At 37.2% G+C, this 17,453-nt stretch overlaps 2 protein-coding genes and 2 pseudogenes across 2 annotated transcripts; all 4 read right to left on the bottom strand.

Annotated features, from left to right (window-relative positions):
* Positions 1-1,641: 1,641 nt before the first annotated feature.
* LOC148914363 (uncharacterized) lies at positions 1,642-3,012 on the bottom strand. Its single transcript, XM_089043714.1, has one exon. It carries the CDS (start codon positions 2,969-2,971, stop codon positions 1,871-1,873), a length of 1,101 nt encoding a protein of 366 aa, XP_088899840.1. The 5' UTR covers positions 2,972-3,012; the 3' UTR covers positions 1,642-1,870.
* Positions 3,013-3,536: 524 nt separating this feature from the next.
* Positions 3,537-6,920, bottom strand: LOC103330218 (4-hydroxy-tetrahydrodipicolinate reductase 2, chloroplastic-like). The gene is made up of 8 exons (XM_008232764.2): positions 6,587-6,920; positions 6,190-6,427; positions 5,923-6,056; positions 5,755-5,829; positions 5,131-5,232; positions 4,188-4,297; positions 4,017-4,104; positions 3,537-3,821 (listed from the first exon to the last, which is right to left on the bottom strand). The coding sequence occupies exons 1-8, from the start codon at positions 6,821-6,823 to the stop codon at positions 3,753-3,755; spliced, it is 1,053 nt and encodes a 350-aa protein (XP_008230986.2). The 5' UTR covers positions 6,824-6,920; the 3' UTR covers positions 3,537-3,752.
* On the bottom strand, positions 6,879-13,212 carry LOC148914364 (uncharacterized; annotated as a pseudogene).
* A 1,154-nt stretch (positions 13,213-14,366) lies between these two features.
* Positions 14,367-15,410, bottom strand: LOC148914365 (uncharacterized; annotated as a pseudogene).
* Positions 15,411-17,453: the final 2,043 nt, after the last annotated feature.

The raw sequence follows: 17,453 nt of genomic DNA on the forward strand, positions 1-17,453 counted from the left end.
GGGAGTAGTACAAGAATGATGGAAGAGTTTAAAACAGAGATGATGTGCAAATATGAAATGTCATACTTGGAATGGGGGTAACTCAAACTGAAGGGAGTATTTTTATACATCAGAAAAAGTATGCTCTTACTCTCTTGGATAAATTTGGGCTCAAGGATTGCAAATCAGTGAGCACTCCATTGGTTGCCACTGATAAATTGCAAAGAGAGGATGGAAGTGAAGCTGCAGATGAAAGCTTGTACAAGAAAATTGTTGGAAGCCTGCTATATCTAACTACAACTAGACCAAATATTATGTTCTCAGCTAGTCTGCTTGCAAGGTTCATGCATAACCCTTCTAAGAAGCACTATGGAGCAGCCAAAAGAGTTCTAAGGTACATACAAGGAACAATTGACTATGGAATTGAGTATGTGGCTGGAAAATTTGCACTATTGATTGGCTATTATGACAGTGACTGGAGTGGATCTGAGGATAGAAAAAGCACCTCAGGGTATGCCTTTTCATTTGGAAGTGGTGCTTTCTCATGGGCTTCGGTCAAACAACAAAGTGTAGCATTGTCAACTGCAGAAGCAGAGTATATGAGTGCAGCTGAAGCAACCTCACAGGCTATTTGGCTTATATTTGTGCTTGAAGACTTTGGAAAGGAACAAACCACTGCAACTACATTGTTCTGTGACAGTACCTCAGCTATAGCAATGGCTAAAAATCCGGTATTTCATCAAAAGAGCAAGCATATTGACAGGAAGTTTCATTTCATTAGAGATGCAATTCAAAAGGGTGTGATTGAGTTGATCTACTGCAAACTTAAGAAGTCTACTTGGTGTGAAATCAGCTAGCACTTTAGAAGGGAGTGTTGAAATGTAAATTGACTAGCTAATTTCTTGTTAGTTAGTAATTTACTTAGTCTGTTTTTACTCTTAGCTTCATTAAGCATTATGTTAGTTAAGTGACTTGAGCTCATATGCCAAGTGTAAGGTGTAAAGCAGTCAGCTAGTTTTCAATGGCTCTTAGGCCTTGTACAGCCATGTGTCCATTCACATTGGCCCTTGTAAAAGAATGGTACTGATTGGCTGATGTAATGAGAGAATGAGAAAGAATACAAAAGGTGTGATCTCTGCAACAGTTTTATAGATCGCACCAGAGAACATTTCCAAATTCTGTTTTCTCTTAGCTTCCTCTCACTCTCTAGATCTTGAGCTTCCTTGATAATCCAAAATCCATATCTTAACAATGTGCAATGGGGTAACTCACCATGGTACAATTTTGATGCCTTTATAGATAATAGAGATGCTTGGAGGTGTTTACATCAATGTAAATATGTGATGTCAATCAACATTAATATACGTTTATCATATACTCGCATCGAAATTCCAAAACTGATCAAGGGAAAATGGAATTGCTGAAAATATATAGAGATACTGCAGGAGAGGAGGTAGCGTAGGTAAAGGTTAGAAGATGACTTCAAAAAAAAAACACATCAACAAATCAACAATCATTTCAATATAATAACAAGAATTAGAGTAATTTAGACTATCGCTTATATAAATAAATAAAAAAGAACACTTCAACAAATATAATTACAAGGAACCCAAAACATGTCAGAATTGATCATAAGACGTCAACAGAAATCATTTTCCCATATTATTCCATCAATCTTGTTGTGTTCCACCAAGTCAGCTCGATATATATGTATAGATAGAAACACTGATCAAGACCCTACAAGAGAGAATAAAGTACGTATGGTGCATTTGGATGGGGAAATAAAACTTGGAATTTGCTATTGTTTTAGAATAAAGTTTTAGAAATGAACTCAACTTATAATTTATTGACAATGAGAAAATAAAGAGATTATCAGGAGGAGAATGAGAACCTAGATACTAATAATTCGAGATTTAGGAATCTCAGTTGGATCAAAATCATCGTTAGAGTCCAATGCTTGCTTAGTGAGCCTAAGAAGACTCCCAGTGGCCAAAATAGCTTTGGGATTGATATCATGCATAGACCTGGCATACAAACTCCTACAAGCCTCACTGCCCTTATCAACCAACTCCTTGTTTTGATTTGGACACAAAAGGCAGTGACCCAAAATCCTGAAAACCGGTTGCATCAATTCCCATGGCAAAGGAATGCTCCCCACCTTTTCTCCATTTCCATCCTCTTCTTTGCGTTCACTCCTACTGCTACAGCTACTACCAGTCATCTCCTTGTACATTTCTCCGTCTTGGCCAGCCCAAACCCTACAAAACTCGCAAAATTCAATCTTTGACTGCACCGGCATTTCATGTATCTTGCTGTAGTACAACTCCAGTGCAACCCCAACAATCCTAGCCCTCCTTGTGGACCTCACTGTACCGTAGGGTTCCAAACTTGGAGATATGACAGCCAAGTTTAGGCCTGTGGAGTTGTTTTTAGCGGGTGTTTTGGTTTCGTGGTAGAGACTGGGATGAGACAAGTCGGGGACACTGACGGTTATGGAGTGGCCAGAACGTGTTGCGGTTTCGTGGGCATAGAGGGCTAAAAGGACGGCCTCAAAGCCGGCTACGGGTACCCGGAGAGCGGCACGGGATATGTAGATGCCCACGATGATGGGAAGGAAGCGAAGGACGAGGAGTTGGAGGTCGGGATCAGAGGATTGGAAGGTGTCGTAGAGCCAGCGGCAGAGGTTGTTGTCGCCTGCGCCGGAGTCGGGTTGGCGGAGAAGGGAGGAGATGTGGGATGCTGTGTGGTGGTCATGGAGGAGGGAGTGGGCGGGGTTGGAGGAGGAGGAGAGGGAAGGAGGGAGAGAGGGGAGAATGGTTGAGAGGGATTGGATTGCTGATTGGCATTTGGAGAGGGATGAGTTATGTGATGAAGCTGAGGCTGAGGCTGAAGTGGTAGTTGTTGGGGTTGGGGTGATGGTGGAGGTGGTGGTGGAATTGATGGTATCTTGATCATCTTCTAGGATGGAGGAAGTGGAGGGGTCGTTGGACATTGCTTGAGAGGGAGAGATTAAATGGGGGGCGTTTCAAAGTATGTTAAAACAGATGTGATCTATATGGTCAGAGGAGATAATTGAGGGGGAAGTTTCCTTTTTTATGTTCTTTTTTGGCCGATAATCGGGGAGGAGGAACAGGGACTAATGTATGTGTCAATAACATTTATCAACCACCATGTGAGACAGTTAAGAATTTAGGTTTTTTAGGTTTTAGACATAAAAAAAATTTCACTTTTGGAAAAAACTAAAGCTTTTTCAAAAAGACAAAAAAACCACTCAACTTTCAAATCAAAGACATACAAATGTATTGGATTTCTTAGAAATCTAAAAATAAATAAGGGCATTTTGTCCATTTTGCTTCTTTTAAAATTTTTCTCTCTCCTTTTGCTTTTTCCAAAATGTCCCGAATTTAGTATATGAGAGAGAAAGGGGAAAGGCTCTGTAGGGTTGGGTTCTAACAAATTTCAGAAATTTTATGTCTTAATAAATGCCACACCATCAAGGTTGCGTTTGCTTCTCTATTAAGGTTCTGTTGGCCTTTAATTTCAATTGGGCCTTATAATTTACCAGTAAAGCTTGTTATATTTGTATTTCCTTCGACCAAACTACAAATTTTCATGCTCCAAACACAAGCTGGAAGGAAAATAACAACAGTACATAGATAAGGTTGAAATTGCTAATCCGAAACTTGCATCCCTATCTTACTCAACCAGAATCTAACTGTTGTGAGCTAATAAATATACTAATACAGACAACGCCCTTCATACAAAGCCAACTATCATCGCATGTTACCCTCTCGCAGGACATCTATCATATTGTATAACCGCTTCTCTGCCTTCGAATGGACCTGCATCGATGCAAGATTTCATATCAGAAGTGAAGGAGTGCATTGTCCTACAAGTACTATAACTAACCAAAAAATGTATGTTAACAGTATTCTTGCCAAATAATCGATATCAGATGGTAATTTGAGAAAGAATTTATCCATTATAAGCACTGTAACAAGTAGTAGAATAAAAGAGAGATGGAAAAGCTTAAACACCTTCTTAGCAAGGAAAATTACAGAATCAATTGTGCCCTCTGCATATATTGATCTACCACAAACATTATGCTGAAACTCAAAAGAAACTCTGCAAAAATGAGGGGGAATTAAGTCAATGGAATAGAATTAAAACTAATTTGAGAGAGAGAGAGAGGGAATATTCTGTATTACGTTTCATCAGGTGAACTGAGATGATACATATGAAATGCATGACCAGACAAATGCTCCTCTGGAACTCCCACCATCTCTAATTGTTGCTGGGGATCCCGGACCAACTGGACCTGATAAAATTGTCAAAGATTGAAGATAAAAATGAAATGCTGAAGGATTATATAAAACTTTCTAAGTATTTGGTATTTCATGTAAGGGGACTGGCCTGATAATCAACCAAAACAGGTTGTTACTGATAAGATTTACATAAAAATATTTGAAACTTTGAGACTGCTTCTATTGTTGTTTTGAATTTCTATGTCTTAGATTTAAGTCCTTGATATCTGGTTGGTTAGCTCGTACAATGGTGCAACTGTTTTGAAATTTGAATTCATGTATCCCATCTTGTACTAATATAAATACATACAGCCACCACTGTTACTAATCTGCTTTCAGTTGGAGATTTGTCTCTTTCTTGGTTTGTGTGATGCAACCTGCCTAAGTGTCTCATGCCTAAGGCCTCTAGGTGTGATTCCTGGAACCCTACTTCTGTGATTCTAGTAGTTTCTATCCTTTCCTTATAATTTTCTCTCCTCGTTTCATAAAAACATTGTTGTTCTTTCTCACTACAATCTTACAGCCTTCAAAGATTTAATGTTAAACCAGAATCAATCTTTTCTACACTTATCCCTCTTTGTCCTGCATCAATACCATTATTTCTTCTTCATCACACCTATTAAAACGCATGTATCCCAAACACAAGTAGTGAAATGCAGCTATAACATTATCATTCGCAGTATCCTTGCCAGACATAAAGATACTCAAGTTAATGGCCACATTGAATAGCTTCAGACGAACAAACAGAAAGTGAGGAACACAGGGAAAAGGATGAGAAAAACAGATGCTATGGTTAACTATTTCTAATTATCCGAAGGTATAATTAACCATGCATCCTGTAACATACCTGCTCCATATCAAAGGACACACCCAACTTCTGGAAGCAAGAAATAACAGCCTTTGCAGTTCCAGATGTGTCAACTTTACTTGCTTGATGGGATTCCATAACCTGAAATTTAAAAACATGATTAAGCCGCATCAAGCAACATGAATAAGGCATAGAAAACAAGCACCTTGAAAATTTATAACATTTTTCTGTTTTCAAAGATATTAACAATGAATAAAAGTGTGCAGAGTTGCACGATTAGTTTATGCAATTCAAGGGAGGGGAAAAGCACGCAGAAAATGAAAACAGAAAATTGAACCGCTAGAAGAATGAACACTAACTGCTGGAGTTCCAATGGACAAAAAGTTCTCCATTGAATAAAAAGATACCGCTAGAAAAACAAAAGGTTTAACTGAGACATGAAAGTAATCCTTTTCTTCGTTAAGAGTTCATTTGGAAGGGAAAAAATGCAGGTTTCGTAGATAGGAAGGATAAGATAAATACTAGTTATGATAAAAAAAGAAAAATATAGTACACCAGATAAATGAATGTCTATATACTGAAATATGAACTTGGTCAAATGTTTAGACTATCTCTACTTCTATAGTTTTCATTAGTAACAAATTACAAGAAAAAAGTGAATACCTGTAAGGAATACCCAGAGAAAGCTCCAGGGAATTGCTCGGCCATAATTTCCATGGCTGCAAGAAATGCCACAACCTATTCATACCAAACGACTATTAGGATATGGAAGGTAAGCCCCCACAGCAGTAAACAATATTAGAAACCATTAAAGCACAAAATTCTGAGCACCTGTTTTCCCATTTGTGGTGAAATTACTGCATAGACTTGTGAGTCTTCTACAGTCTTGTACAACCGATCCCTGTCTCCACCGGTTGTTCCCATCACAAATGGCACTCCAACTTTGCAATATAGTTCTGCATTATCTGAACATGATAGAAAAATATCCAAATGAATGAAGACACAAAGCCAGCCACAATATTTACTAACCATGCAATGGAAAAGATTTTAAGCAAAAATAAGTCAAAATAGAGTTCCAAACCTGTGTTATTTATTTACCATTTACTGCCGAAGGCACAGTGAAGTCCACCACAATCAAATTGGGATATTTCTCGAGAAGTGATGCAAGGGCTCTTTCTCTTTCAGAAGGACCATGGATCAGAATCTCGTTTGAGCCGACTTGGACGGTTTGCCCCGATTCCTCGGCAGAGCCAAATGATGCGGGAACCACACTCAGTCCTGCAGAATCTGCTGCTTGTATAATGGCCTTCCCCATTTTGCCACTACATGAGTTTACCTGTTCGATAAATTGAACACAAATTCATGAATTTCGCAGCAGCAATTACAATAATCCATACATCCAAATTCGAAATTTTCGTTGGCTCATTATAAGAACTCAAATTATGAACGCAGCAAGCAATGTAGCTACTAGAAACAGAAAGATACAACAAAATACCATGATAGGGATGTCAATCTTGTTCTTGGGCAAAGACTTATCAAGACTTTGATTGGGTATGGCTGAAATTGACATCTTTGGGATCATATTCATAGCCGATGATGATGATGATGAAACTCTTTGCTTCCAATTGAAACCAGTAGCATCTAATCTACTGGTTCCCGCTCTAGCTAAAACTGCCCGCCTCTGTTGCTGAACAACGACACAATTGGCTGGTAGTTTGAGCGTGGACGCCATTGTACAGAGTCTGAAGGCAGAGCTTATTTGGGGTTTAGGGTATTAGGATAAAAACTCAGACCGCGTCGCTGCTGGGGGTTTTAGGATGGAACACCTGTATTCATCCAATTTAATAACGATAAAAAACATATCCAATTTAATAAGCGCAACTCCACCCATTTTGCCTTTGCGAAGTCAGCAACTACTATTCACGTAAATAGTAGTTGCAAATAATATTGTGTGTTTCCACCGTTGTCATGGCAAAGACAATTACTATTCATTTTTTTGTTCTTTTTCACAAATTTGTTTACCTAAACAATTAATTTGAATAATATTTTCGGATAAGATTTTTGGGTTCATACGTGTCAATATTTAGTATAAAATTCACATCTCAATTGGATAAAATTTTGGTATTTATAGAAAAAAAAAAATCAGTAATTTTTTGGTATTTTAAAAAAATTTTGATTTTTTTCATTTTTTATTGCACAAAATTGGTGCCTTTAGATTGGAGAAAAAATCGATCGGAGAGCCCAAAGCGCGACATGTGGACTTTAGCGGCATCAGAGCACGGGGCACTAGCGATGACGTCGCAAGCCCCTCGGGCTTGAGCTCGGGCTGAATTGGCTAAGGGCGAGCCCGACTGGGACCCACTCGGCCCGAGCTTGGGTTGTCTGCTAGAACACCATTTTTTTCCCACCCCACCTTGGGCTCACCCTCATTGGAACTGCTCTAAGGTCTCAAGTTTTGTAAGTTCGTCAAATCTTGGTCGAAGTATTACTCCAATTTAATGGAAATAGGGCATGTTTGATGGTGTTTGACAATAAAACAAGAAAAGTATTTTTTCAGGAAGCATTTTGATTTTATACACAAAATTTGACGTTCTAATTGAAGTACTTCTAGAAAAAGTGTTTGCAAGCATAAGTGCTTCATACTAAAGCAATCCCAAACTTCGTCCAAAAAAAAAATCATACAATCCCAAACAAGTGCATAAATCCAATCGAGGCCAAGTCACTACACCAGTCCCAAATAATAGTTGTTTAGGCGGATTTTGTCCGATTTGGTTTTCCTTTTGGGTTGTTACTTTTGCAGTCATGTTAAGGTCATATCTCTTAATCGTTGAATCAAATTGGTTAAGAGATAAGCTCTCATCTATGAGCTTTTAGATAAAGCCCTCACTATAGAATTTTTGGAATAACTGCATGCCTGTTATTTACATGCGAATATTTACTCCCACACATACCAAAGTAGTTTCTAAACCTAATAAAGAAATTTTTTCAACATAAATGTGATTAGGGCAATATTCCCTTTAAACCTATCAAATATCTATCAATTATTTGCACTAAAAATCTATTAAGGAATCACTAATTCTTAACTCATAACGAATAACAATTTAATGCATGTGCAAAACTCTTCTATTACGATCAATTTTAGTGTATATATGTGAGTATTGGTCTTTTTTGTTGAGAGCTGCAATGGACTTACTGGATTGCTGAGAGGTAGACTGAGCTCTCTTTCATCCATGTCTGAGTTTGCAGCACTAGGCCCCAAAACACCCCGAAAGAATCGAAGCCTTAGGGAGTGCTTTGGTCTTCTTCAATGACTCCTTAGTACATTGCAAGTTTTGATGAGAATGATACAACAGCTGTTGTAAGGACATTGCTTCACGATAGAGTGGTGCAAGTGCTGGAAGGATTCTGCTTGAAACACAGTGGAACAAGTGCTAGAATAGGTGTTTCAATAGATGCTGCTTGTTTGGATGGGCTTCCAGCAGCTTTGGAAGGAGTTGGAGATGGTGTATTGATGTTGTACAAGCTTGGTTGGCATTATAACCATACGCAAGCCACTTTATGCATTATATTTATCACTTCAAATTTTGTATTGTTACTCAGCATGTGTCACTGCTCACTATCAAATAATAGTCATATGGGTTATTTGAATCATTCCCAGCATTAAAGGCTTTGGACAAGATATTATTTCGAAACACCGCAGAAAGAAAAGAAACAGTCACCTACTGTGGCTTTCTGTTTTGGGGCTGAAATTGATTATTTGGCCCATTTTAGGTACCTTTCATGGCCCCAATAATCAAGGGGGCTAATGTCAAAGCCCAAAAAATCTTAAGAAAGACCCATGCATATTTTAAGGCAGAATGCACTCTCATATTATAAAAGCAGCCTAGCCGATACATACATGCCATGCCAAGCAAGGCTATTTGGCACGTGGGGAGGTGGTGGTATGAGTTTACCACTTTCACATGCAAACTTGTAATAATTGCAAAAGTTTCACAAGCACAAGCCCACCTAGTCCAATGCACTGTTGTTGAGGCCGAAAAAGTCATGATAAGCCCAAAAACATTTAAAGCCCAATATGACATACAAAATAGGGATAAATCGGTCATGTATTAAATCCAATTATATTTTCGGGAATTAATTTGACAAAATAAATATGTACACAAGCTTTTATACAAATTCCAATAGCATCCATGTCATGCCAAAAACCTATTCCTTTAATTTTGATATGTCACTAAGATTGGTCACAAAAGCCTAAGTCACTATACACTATGCGAAAATTGACTTTCAGCTTTGGATAATATCCGTTGCTAAAGGTACCCAAGAAGCTAAATAAAATCTATAAGATTAAGAAAAACTATATAAAATCTTTAACAAGAAGTTATGCACAATCTTTAACAAGAAGCTAAAGAAAAATAAAAATACCATAAAATTAAAAAAAAAAAGGGAATTCAACTTCAATTGTTCGAAGATTTCATACAGCAACTTTTTGTTTTTATTTTTATTTTTGAATAGAAACGATTGTATTGTTAATCAAGAGGACAAGATGTCCTCGACTAAACAACAAGAGCAAACACTACTTAATTAAAAGCAAGAAACTAGAACCAAGAAAAAAACCACTGAAGCTACACCCCCTAAAATTTGCTAGAAAAAACATCTAAGTAAACTTATCTTCAAACAACAACTATGCCAAGGAAACAGAAACTCTAAGAAAGAATCATGCACATTCTGCAGTAGATTGACCAAACAGAATGGTATATGAAAATACTACAATAAGGTTTTCTATTTAACATTCATCCACACACCAAAAAAAAAAAAAAAAGGTCACCTCAACGCTAGAAACATTGCCAAAGTCGAAAAGGAGCAACATCAAACAAAGGAATAAAAAATATTTGGTATTTCAGCTGAACCTAATCATCCAATCCATAACAAAGACTCAAAAAATCAGAAGCTGTATATAATTTGTATAAGTACCGTAGTTCGAAATGCAAGGGATGAATCTTCACAAATTTCCTTCATGTACCACATCACACAATAACCACACGTCTTTCCATCAGCTTGTCTAGGAGCACCCTACATTATGCACAAAACACATTCAGCATTTAGTACTTACGTTCTCTAAAATTAATCTTTCTAAATTGTCAAATACACACATACAGAAAGCATAATCCATGTTGGTGGTCTACGCAGGCCACTCCCCTTTTCAGCATTAAATTGTTTTATTCCACTTTAGCACATAAATCACAGAAGATTTCAGGCTATAATACAAATGAAAAGGTTGACATATTAAGGAAATAATTAAAAAAGAACGACTTACGTGTTTACAATATGTTTCCACACATCATGAGGGTGACGAGCCCCAAGAGGATCCATGATATACACATTATCTCTCTCTTCGTTAATGATTGTAAGGATCCAATGACCCCTACATATTAATTGGAAATATATTAGTAATAGTCATAAATATATATTCTAAAAAACAAACCACTTTACTTACCCAAGATTGTATGGGATCAAAAAGATGTTGTCAATACTAGCTTGGTTCAAAGCTTTCACAACGTATTGAACCCTCCCTGCCTCATCCGGTGACTTCGGATCATGTGTGGTACGACTTGGGTCCATAAATACAATCATTCTTTCCCATTCTTGGTCTTTTACCAACTTATATAAATATCGGTTAGCCATTATCATAGAGTCAGTAAATTGAAACACATGATTAATATCCAAATATAAACGTAAAATTATAAAACACAAAGTGACTATTACCTAATGTAAGCGGTTATTACAGCTTGTCCTATTTCATTCATTTGAATGAAGCTAATAACATCTTCTTTTAGGACGTATATCATCTTTTCTACCCCAAATATGTCCTCATCAATACATGAAGCGGGAGTCTGGCCTTGGGACATTAGTTTCTGTGCAAAGCCGTATAAAATCTTGCAAGACTTTGGTATTGTTTCAGGGATAGACTGAAACAATGACTTTGCTAATTTTTCTTTTATGGTTTTCTTTTTCTTCTCCTATCACATATAGCAACAGGTCACATATATATTAGGGATAATATGAAATAAAACAAGTTCAAAAGTAAGGTTGTTTACCACTATATCGTCTATAAAAACTATAAGATCCTCTGGCCAAGCTACTTGAGATCCAACAACATCCTCAACAGTATTCAACACTCCTTTCACTGGTATCGGTAGTGGAGAAGCTCCATTTATGACATAATTAATAGAGATTCTTATATTTCCCTCTCCTAAAGGAACTTTATGAAGCAGTTGTTGAGGCACATTGATGTTAACAATTGTGGCACTTGCAACAATATTGTCCTTTGAGCCAAAAGCCAATTTGCAATCCTTACCTAATACACATATAAAAGGCATGTAAAAAATAATAATAATCAAGCATACCTTAGCCTTAAACCAAATTAAGCATATGCATATTATAAAACTACATGAAATTCAGCAAGCATATATTCAGTCTTAATATCAAGTTTAAAATCTGTTTTTTAATTTGCAATGCCTAAATCTAATACTGCAATATTAATAAGTGCATAATATCAAAGTAAATTCAAATAAACATTACCTTGTTCTCCTCAACTTCAGTTTGCTCCACCACATCATCACAACCATCCTCACAAACTTCTTACCAACAACAACTTCCACAAATTTTGATGGTATGTTTGTTGATGCTTTCTTGGACATGGGAGAAATATTTGGAATATGGGCTGAGGTAGATACAATACAGGGTTGACCGGAAATCGCCACCTTCAACATCTCTATTTGCTTTTGAAGAAGTTCTTGCGCAGCTTCGTGTTTTTGTGTTGTTCTTCCATAATCTTTTTTGTCTCTTGCAGCAAAGCTTCTCGTTCTTTCAACATTCCATTTGACACACACTTCCTCTTTTTCCTAGGAAAGTTGAAGAACACACTTGGCTTCACAAAGCCTCCCACACCCCTCACCCTTCCAACATGTTCAGGGGTCCCCAAAACCATAGCTAAGACATCATTATAACCAGATATAGTTATAAGGCCTTCTTCTTTCTCCTTCAGCAATTTTTCCTGATTTAGAAAGATACACACACACACACACACACACACACACACATATATATTGGAAAGATATATTTTTGTCTTACAATTGACTGATTATTTTACATATATATTTACAATTGTTCCAGCCAATTCAGCTACCTCTTCATCAACAATCTTCCCGTTCTTATCTTCACGTGCTACCTTCCATAAAAGAGCTCGATCTACTTCCCCATCCTTTGCCACTATCGTCTTCTCTTCCTATTCAAGATAAACCAAAGTTAGCACAAAGCAATTTACTCCTACTGACCCAACTATATACATATTCTCCATATGTATACTTACTAACTCTTCTACCACTCCAATATATCCTTTACGACCAGTTCTATGATGGTATTTACATTTATTGTGCCTCATCTTTTGGAGTTCATGGATTTCCTACATTATAAACAAGAAGTTTATATCATATTTACAAATCTATGAAAGTTTGTGTCATATTTTCAGTTATATGATGGTATTTACAAAACTTTGCCAATTTGATAATTCAATGAAGTCATGCATTTCAGGAGGCTCCTTCAAGGCTTTTGGGTCATTTCTATGTGGAAGTACGTACTCCCTTGTTAATGTACTTTTGAATTGCCTCCATTTAGTTGAAGCAGATTGTAAAGTAGACTGTTTGCTTTCAAGCGGTAATTCAAAGATCGACGGCACCAAAAAAACAAAAGTATAAAAAAAAAAGTTAGACTTTGATTCAGTGCCACAGTTTTCTGCTTCAAATATGCTGCCTAGAAATTATGCAATAGAAGATAGAGAAATTAGAAAGCTTGATCTTATGAGAAATGATTAAAATAAGTATAAAAGAATTATTCAATATACATTAATTAAAATTACCATCATTTCTATCCAGATTTTCTCCTTTAAATGGTCATCCACTGCTGCCCAATTGCTTAAATGAATAGGGATTATTGTTCGATCCATTACACCTGTGTATGATGCATATTGTTTGCCCACCTTCCCCATTGCTTCTCCTTTTGGGCTAAACTCAACTACTAACTTTTTCCCTTTCTTTTTTTTCTTTTGAATTTTATGCATTTCTGTTGGACCACGCTTTCTTTTAGCTTCACTCATGGTGTAACAGTTGTTTGTGATGAAGAAGCTTCATTTGACTGGGGTATATCTGAGTAGTTCTCTAGTTTCTCTTTTGAGGGTGTCTTCTTTGGTGAACCCATAGCAAGATTGATTAAGGCAAACCTAAACACCTAAAAGCAAAACATTATTAGTGAATTGTATATATGCACCAAAATGGACAAATTATATGAACCCATAGCAAGACAAATATAGACAAACAGATTAAGGCAGATTATATATGAACCCATAGCAAGATAGATTAAGAAGAATTATAAAAGCCCCAACTTACCAAATCATAACACCAACATGGAAACAATTAATTCATGTAAACAAATCATAACACCAACTTACAAACTGGAAATTTATAATGACAGAAAAAAAAAATCAGATTATAAAAGCATTCTAATATGATGTCAAGAAAGAAAATTCTTACTTAAGAAAATTGAGCAGTACTTTTGGAATTCCACACACACATAAACCAACATCTATGCTCCTTTTTTTCGATTAGTGACCCATATACCCTCGCAATTTGTTTGAATGTACTTCACATCTCCCTCACCCAATTCATATTTAAATTCTTCAACTGGTGGTAGTCCATTGGTAAAGGATTGGTGTTCAAGTACAGCATCTTCTAACTCATCACCATGAACATAGACTCTATTCGACATTGGAAGCACAATTGACCAACCATCGTTTTCAGGGTCATCAATGTAAAATACTTGACTCACGTGAGTGGCCATAACAAATTCATCATTTCTATAACCTCTCCCATTAAGGTTCACCATAATCAACCCGATGTCATCGTCATATTTGATACATTTCTCATTCTCAACCCATGCACACTTAAATAAAGGCACTATAAACTGATGATAATTAAGCTCCCATATTTCTTCAATAACCCCATAAAATTTCATGTTTGAAACAATTAGATTTTTATCCTTTGCACTCGAAACTTGCATAGTACTTGCTACGAAGCAAACCCCACTATTTTGGACAGCACGCTTATTGTCTCGTGCTTTGGTGTGGTGTCGATATCCATCTATGGCATAACCGCTATATTTCATAACTCTTTTTCGAGGTTCTTGAGCCAACCACTTTACGGTGTCTGTCACCACATTGATATTCATGCATAATTGACCACCCACCTAGGATAATAAAACAGAACAAATTTGTTTGTCATACCACTTAAATATGTTCAAAAAAAATTAGTATTATAAACACAACTAACCCTATGATTAAACTAGCTAATAAACCTTCGGTTGTGCATGTCTTGTATCCATTTTTCATCTTCTTCTTTCCTAGGATTAGTCTCCTTCAAATGGTGCTTATGTTCACTGTAAAACATTACAATGCACAAATAATAATTTTGTTATTAAGCTGACTTAATAACCAAAAAAAAAAAAAATAGTAGAGAGTTGTTTTCAAAGATAACTTACTTTATGTAAGGATCAACTTCCATTGTATTATCCAAGATAGTTTGATGTGCTTGCTCCCATTTGTCATGCGGCACTGATTCTATAACAGCCCTTGATAAAGCAGTGATAGTATTTGCTAGATCTAACCGCGATATAGGTACCCCAATTGCACTTAAATTAGCCATGTACTCTGAGCAAAACTGTACAGATTCTTCCACATGGAAGCGTTCAGTGATACAACCCTCCGGATACACACGATTGTGTACATAACCCTTTAATACCTTCATGTATCTTTCAAAAGGGTACATTTATCTATAAAAAAAACTGGTCCACACAAAACAAACCTACTTAATAAGGTGCACAGTTAGATGGACCATTATATCTAAGAAAGATGGAGGAAAAAATTGCTCAAGAAAACACAATGTTGCCACAAGGTATGATTGTATCCTATCAAGGTTAAGACCAAGTAGTTTCAACTCTTTCATGCATACAACGTTTCTTATATTTGAAGAGTAGCCTTCTGGAACTTTTATACCCATCAATGCTTTGCACATTGAAATTTTCTCCTTCTTATTCAATGTACACATTGATGGAGGCAAAAAAGTTCTTTTCTCCCCAACTTGTGGGGCCAAACCAATTCTTACTCCCAATTTAACAAGATCCTCACGAGCTGCCACACCATCTTTTGTTTCCCCAAGAATGTTCAACAACATACCGAAAATACTCTCACATACATTCTTCTCAATGTGCATAACATCTAGGCAATGTCGAACATAGTGTGATTTCCAATAAGGAATATTAAAGAAAATTGATCTTTTCTTGTAATAATTTGTACAACCTACATCTCTCCACTTCCCAGTTCTCTTCCCCAACTCATAGTTTATGAACTTGACTTCTTTCCATACTTACTCCCCGGTTAGAGGCATTGGTGTTGGGTCAAGTTCTTCCTTATCATTAAATTCTTCAGTTAATTTTCTGTAAGGATGATAACGTGATAAGAATCTTCGATGGCCAGTGAATGCCATTTTATTTCCATGTTCCAACTTTTCCGCATATGCCATTTTATTCTTCGGTTAATTCACCGCATAATACCCTTCGTAGTGCACCCATACAAGTTACCATATGCCGGAAAATCATTGATTGTCCATAAAAGGATAGCTCTCAAAGTGAATGACTCTTGCTAGGGAGCATCATAGACTCCCTCCACCCCATCCCATAGTATTAATGCTAAATCATCAACTAATGGTTCCAAGTAGATGTCTATATAATTTCCAGGTTGTTTAGGGCCAGAAATTAACAATGTTAACATCATAAACTTCCTCTTCATGCACAACTCCGGAGGAAGGTTATATGTCACCAAAATCATTGGCCAGCAACTATATCTACTACTAAGAGAACTATGTGGATTGATTTCATCTGAAGAAAAAGCTAACCTAAGGTTTCTTGGTTTACTCCCAAAATCTGGCCACTTATAATCAATCATCTTCCACTATGGCGAATTAGCTGGATGATGCAATCGACCATCCCTTATTTGAGCTTCATTATGCCAAGTTAAACTTTTAGATGTTTCCAAGGACTTAAACATACTTTTAAACCTGGGGATAGGAGGAGTGTACCATAAAACCTTTGTCGGGGCCCCTTTCTTCACTACGTTCTTCTTTGTCACCTTCCATCTTGAAAGGCCACATTTAGGGCAGCTTGTTAAATCATGATACTTCTTCTTATACAAAATGCAATCATTAGAGCATGCATGTATCTTCTCATATTTCAATCCCAATGCATTCAACATCTTCTTTGCCTCATACATAGACAAAGGTAGCTCTTGACCGATCGAGAGCAAATCACTAACTTCGATCAGCATATCCGCGAAACAATTGATGGTCATGCCATGTCTTGCTTTAGATTGTACAACTTAACCAATCTTGATAACTTGGTGTGCTTATGACACCAAGGATAAAAAGGCTTCTCGGCTTCCTCCACAAACTTCTTAAATTCCTTTAGATTTTCAGTGAAGTGTTCATGTGCACCTTCGCACATGTCAACCGTTTCTCCAAAAAAATCACCTTCCGGTTGTGGTTCTTGATTTACAGTTTCACTAGCATTTATTTCAATACGCTTGGCATGCCATATCCAATCCTTGTATGTTTGGTCAAAACCATTAAAATACATATGGTCCCTTATTACTCTAATCGTAAACTTTCTTGTATTCCCACATTTATGTTTGTGCTTAATAAATCACGGTCATGAACTGATTGAAGGAACTTCCCTTCGGCCCTGGCGCCTACCGTTTCGTCAAGCATTTCGCCTTCCTAAGAACGAAAGAAAAGCTGCAAAGGCAGAATCCTCTCGGCCTCGCGACCGCATGATTGAAGGCGAGGCCGAAGGCCGTAAAAGACACGGCTTAAAAAAGCTGTGGTTGAATCACCACGTGGCATCAGGGCCTCACGCTCCATTTAATGAAGTAATGTCTCTGACTTCGCAGCAAACCCACTAGTCACAAGAAGCATTTAATGCACAAGGGAAGTGGTTGAAGTTAGGATTTGGTGATGGAAATCAGGGTGGTTAGGTGCAGACATTCTCACAAGTAATCTTACGACTTAAGGTCAGATCACCAACCACCAGACCAGGGCATTAAATGCGTTCCCACGGCCAAGAGGGCAGAACCCACGATCAGGGCGGGGCCGAGATTTACCGAGATTTATGGAGGTGACACCACCATACTTCTCAACCCCAAACCGCCATACTTCACGATCCCAAATGCCGATTTGACTATCCACTTGCCCTGGTCAGGCTCC

This window comes from Prunus mume, unplaced genomic scaffold (assembly GCF_029339155.1).
Source record: "Prunus mume cultivar Tortuosa unplaced genomic scaffold, ASM2933915v1 scaffold18, whole genome shotgun sequence".
Classification (NCBI taxonomy): domain Eukaryota; kingdom Viridiplantae; phylum Streptophyta; class Magnoliopsida; order Rosales; family Rosaceae; genus Prunus; species Prunus mume.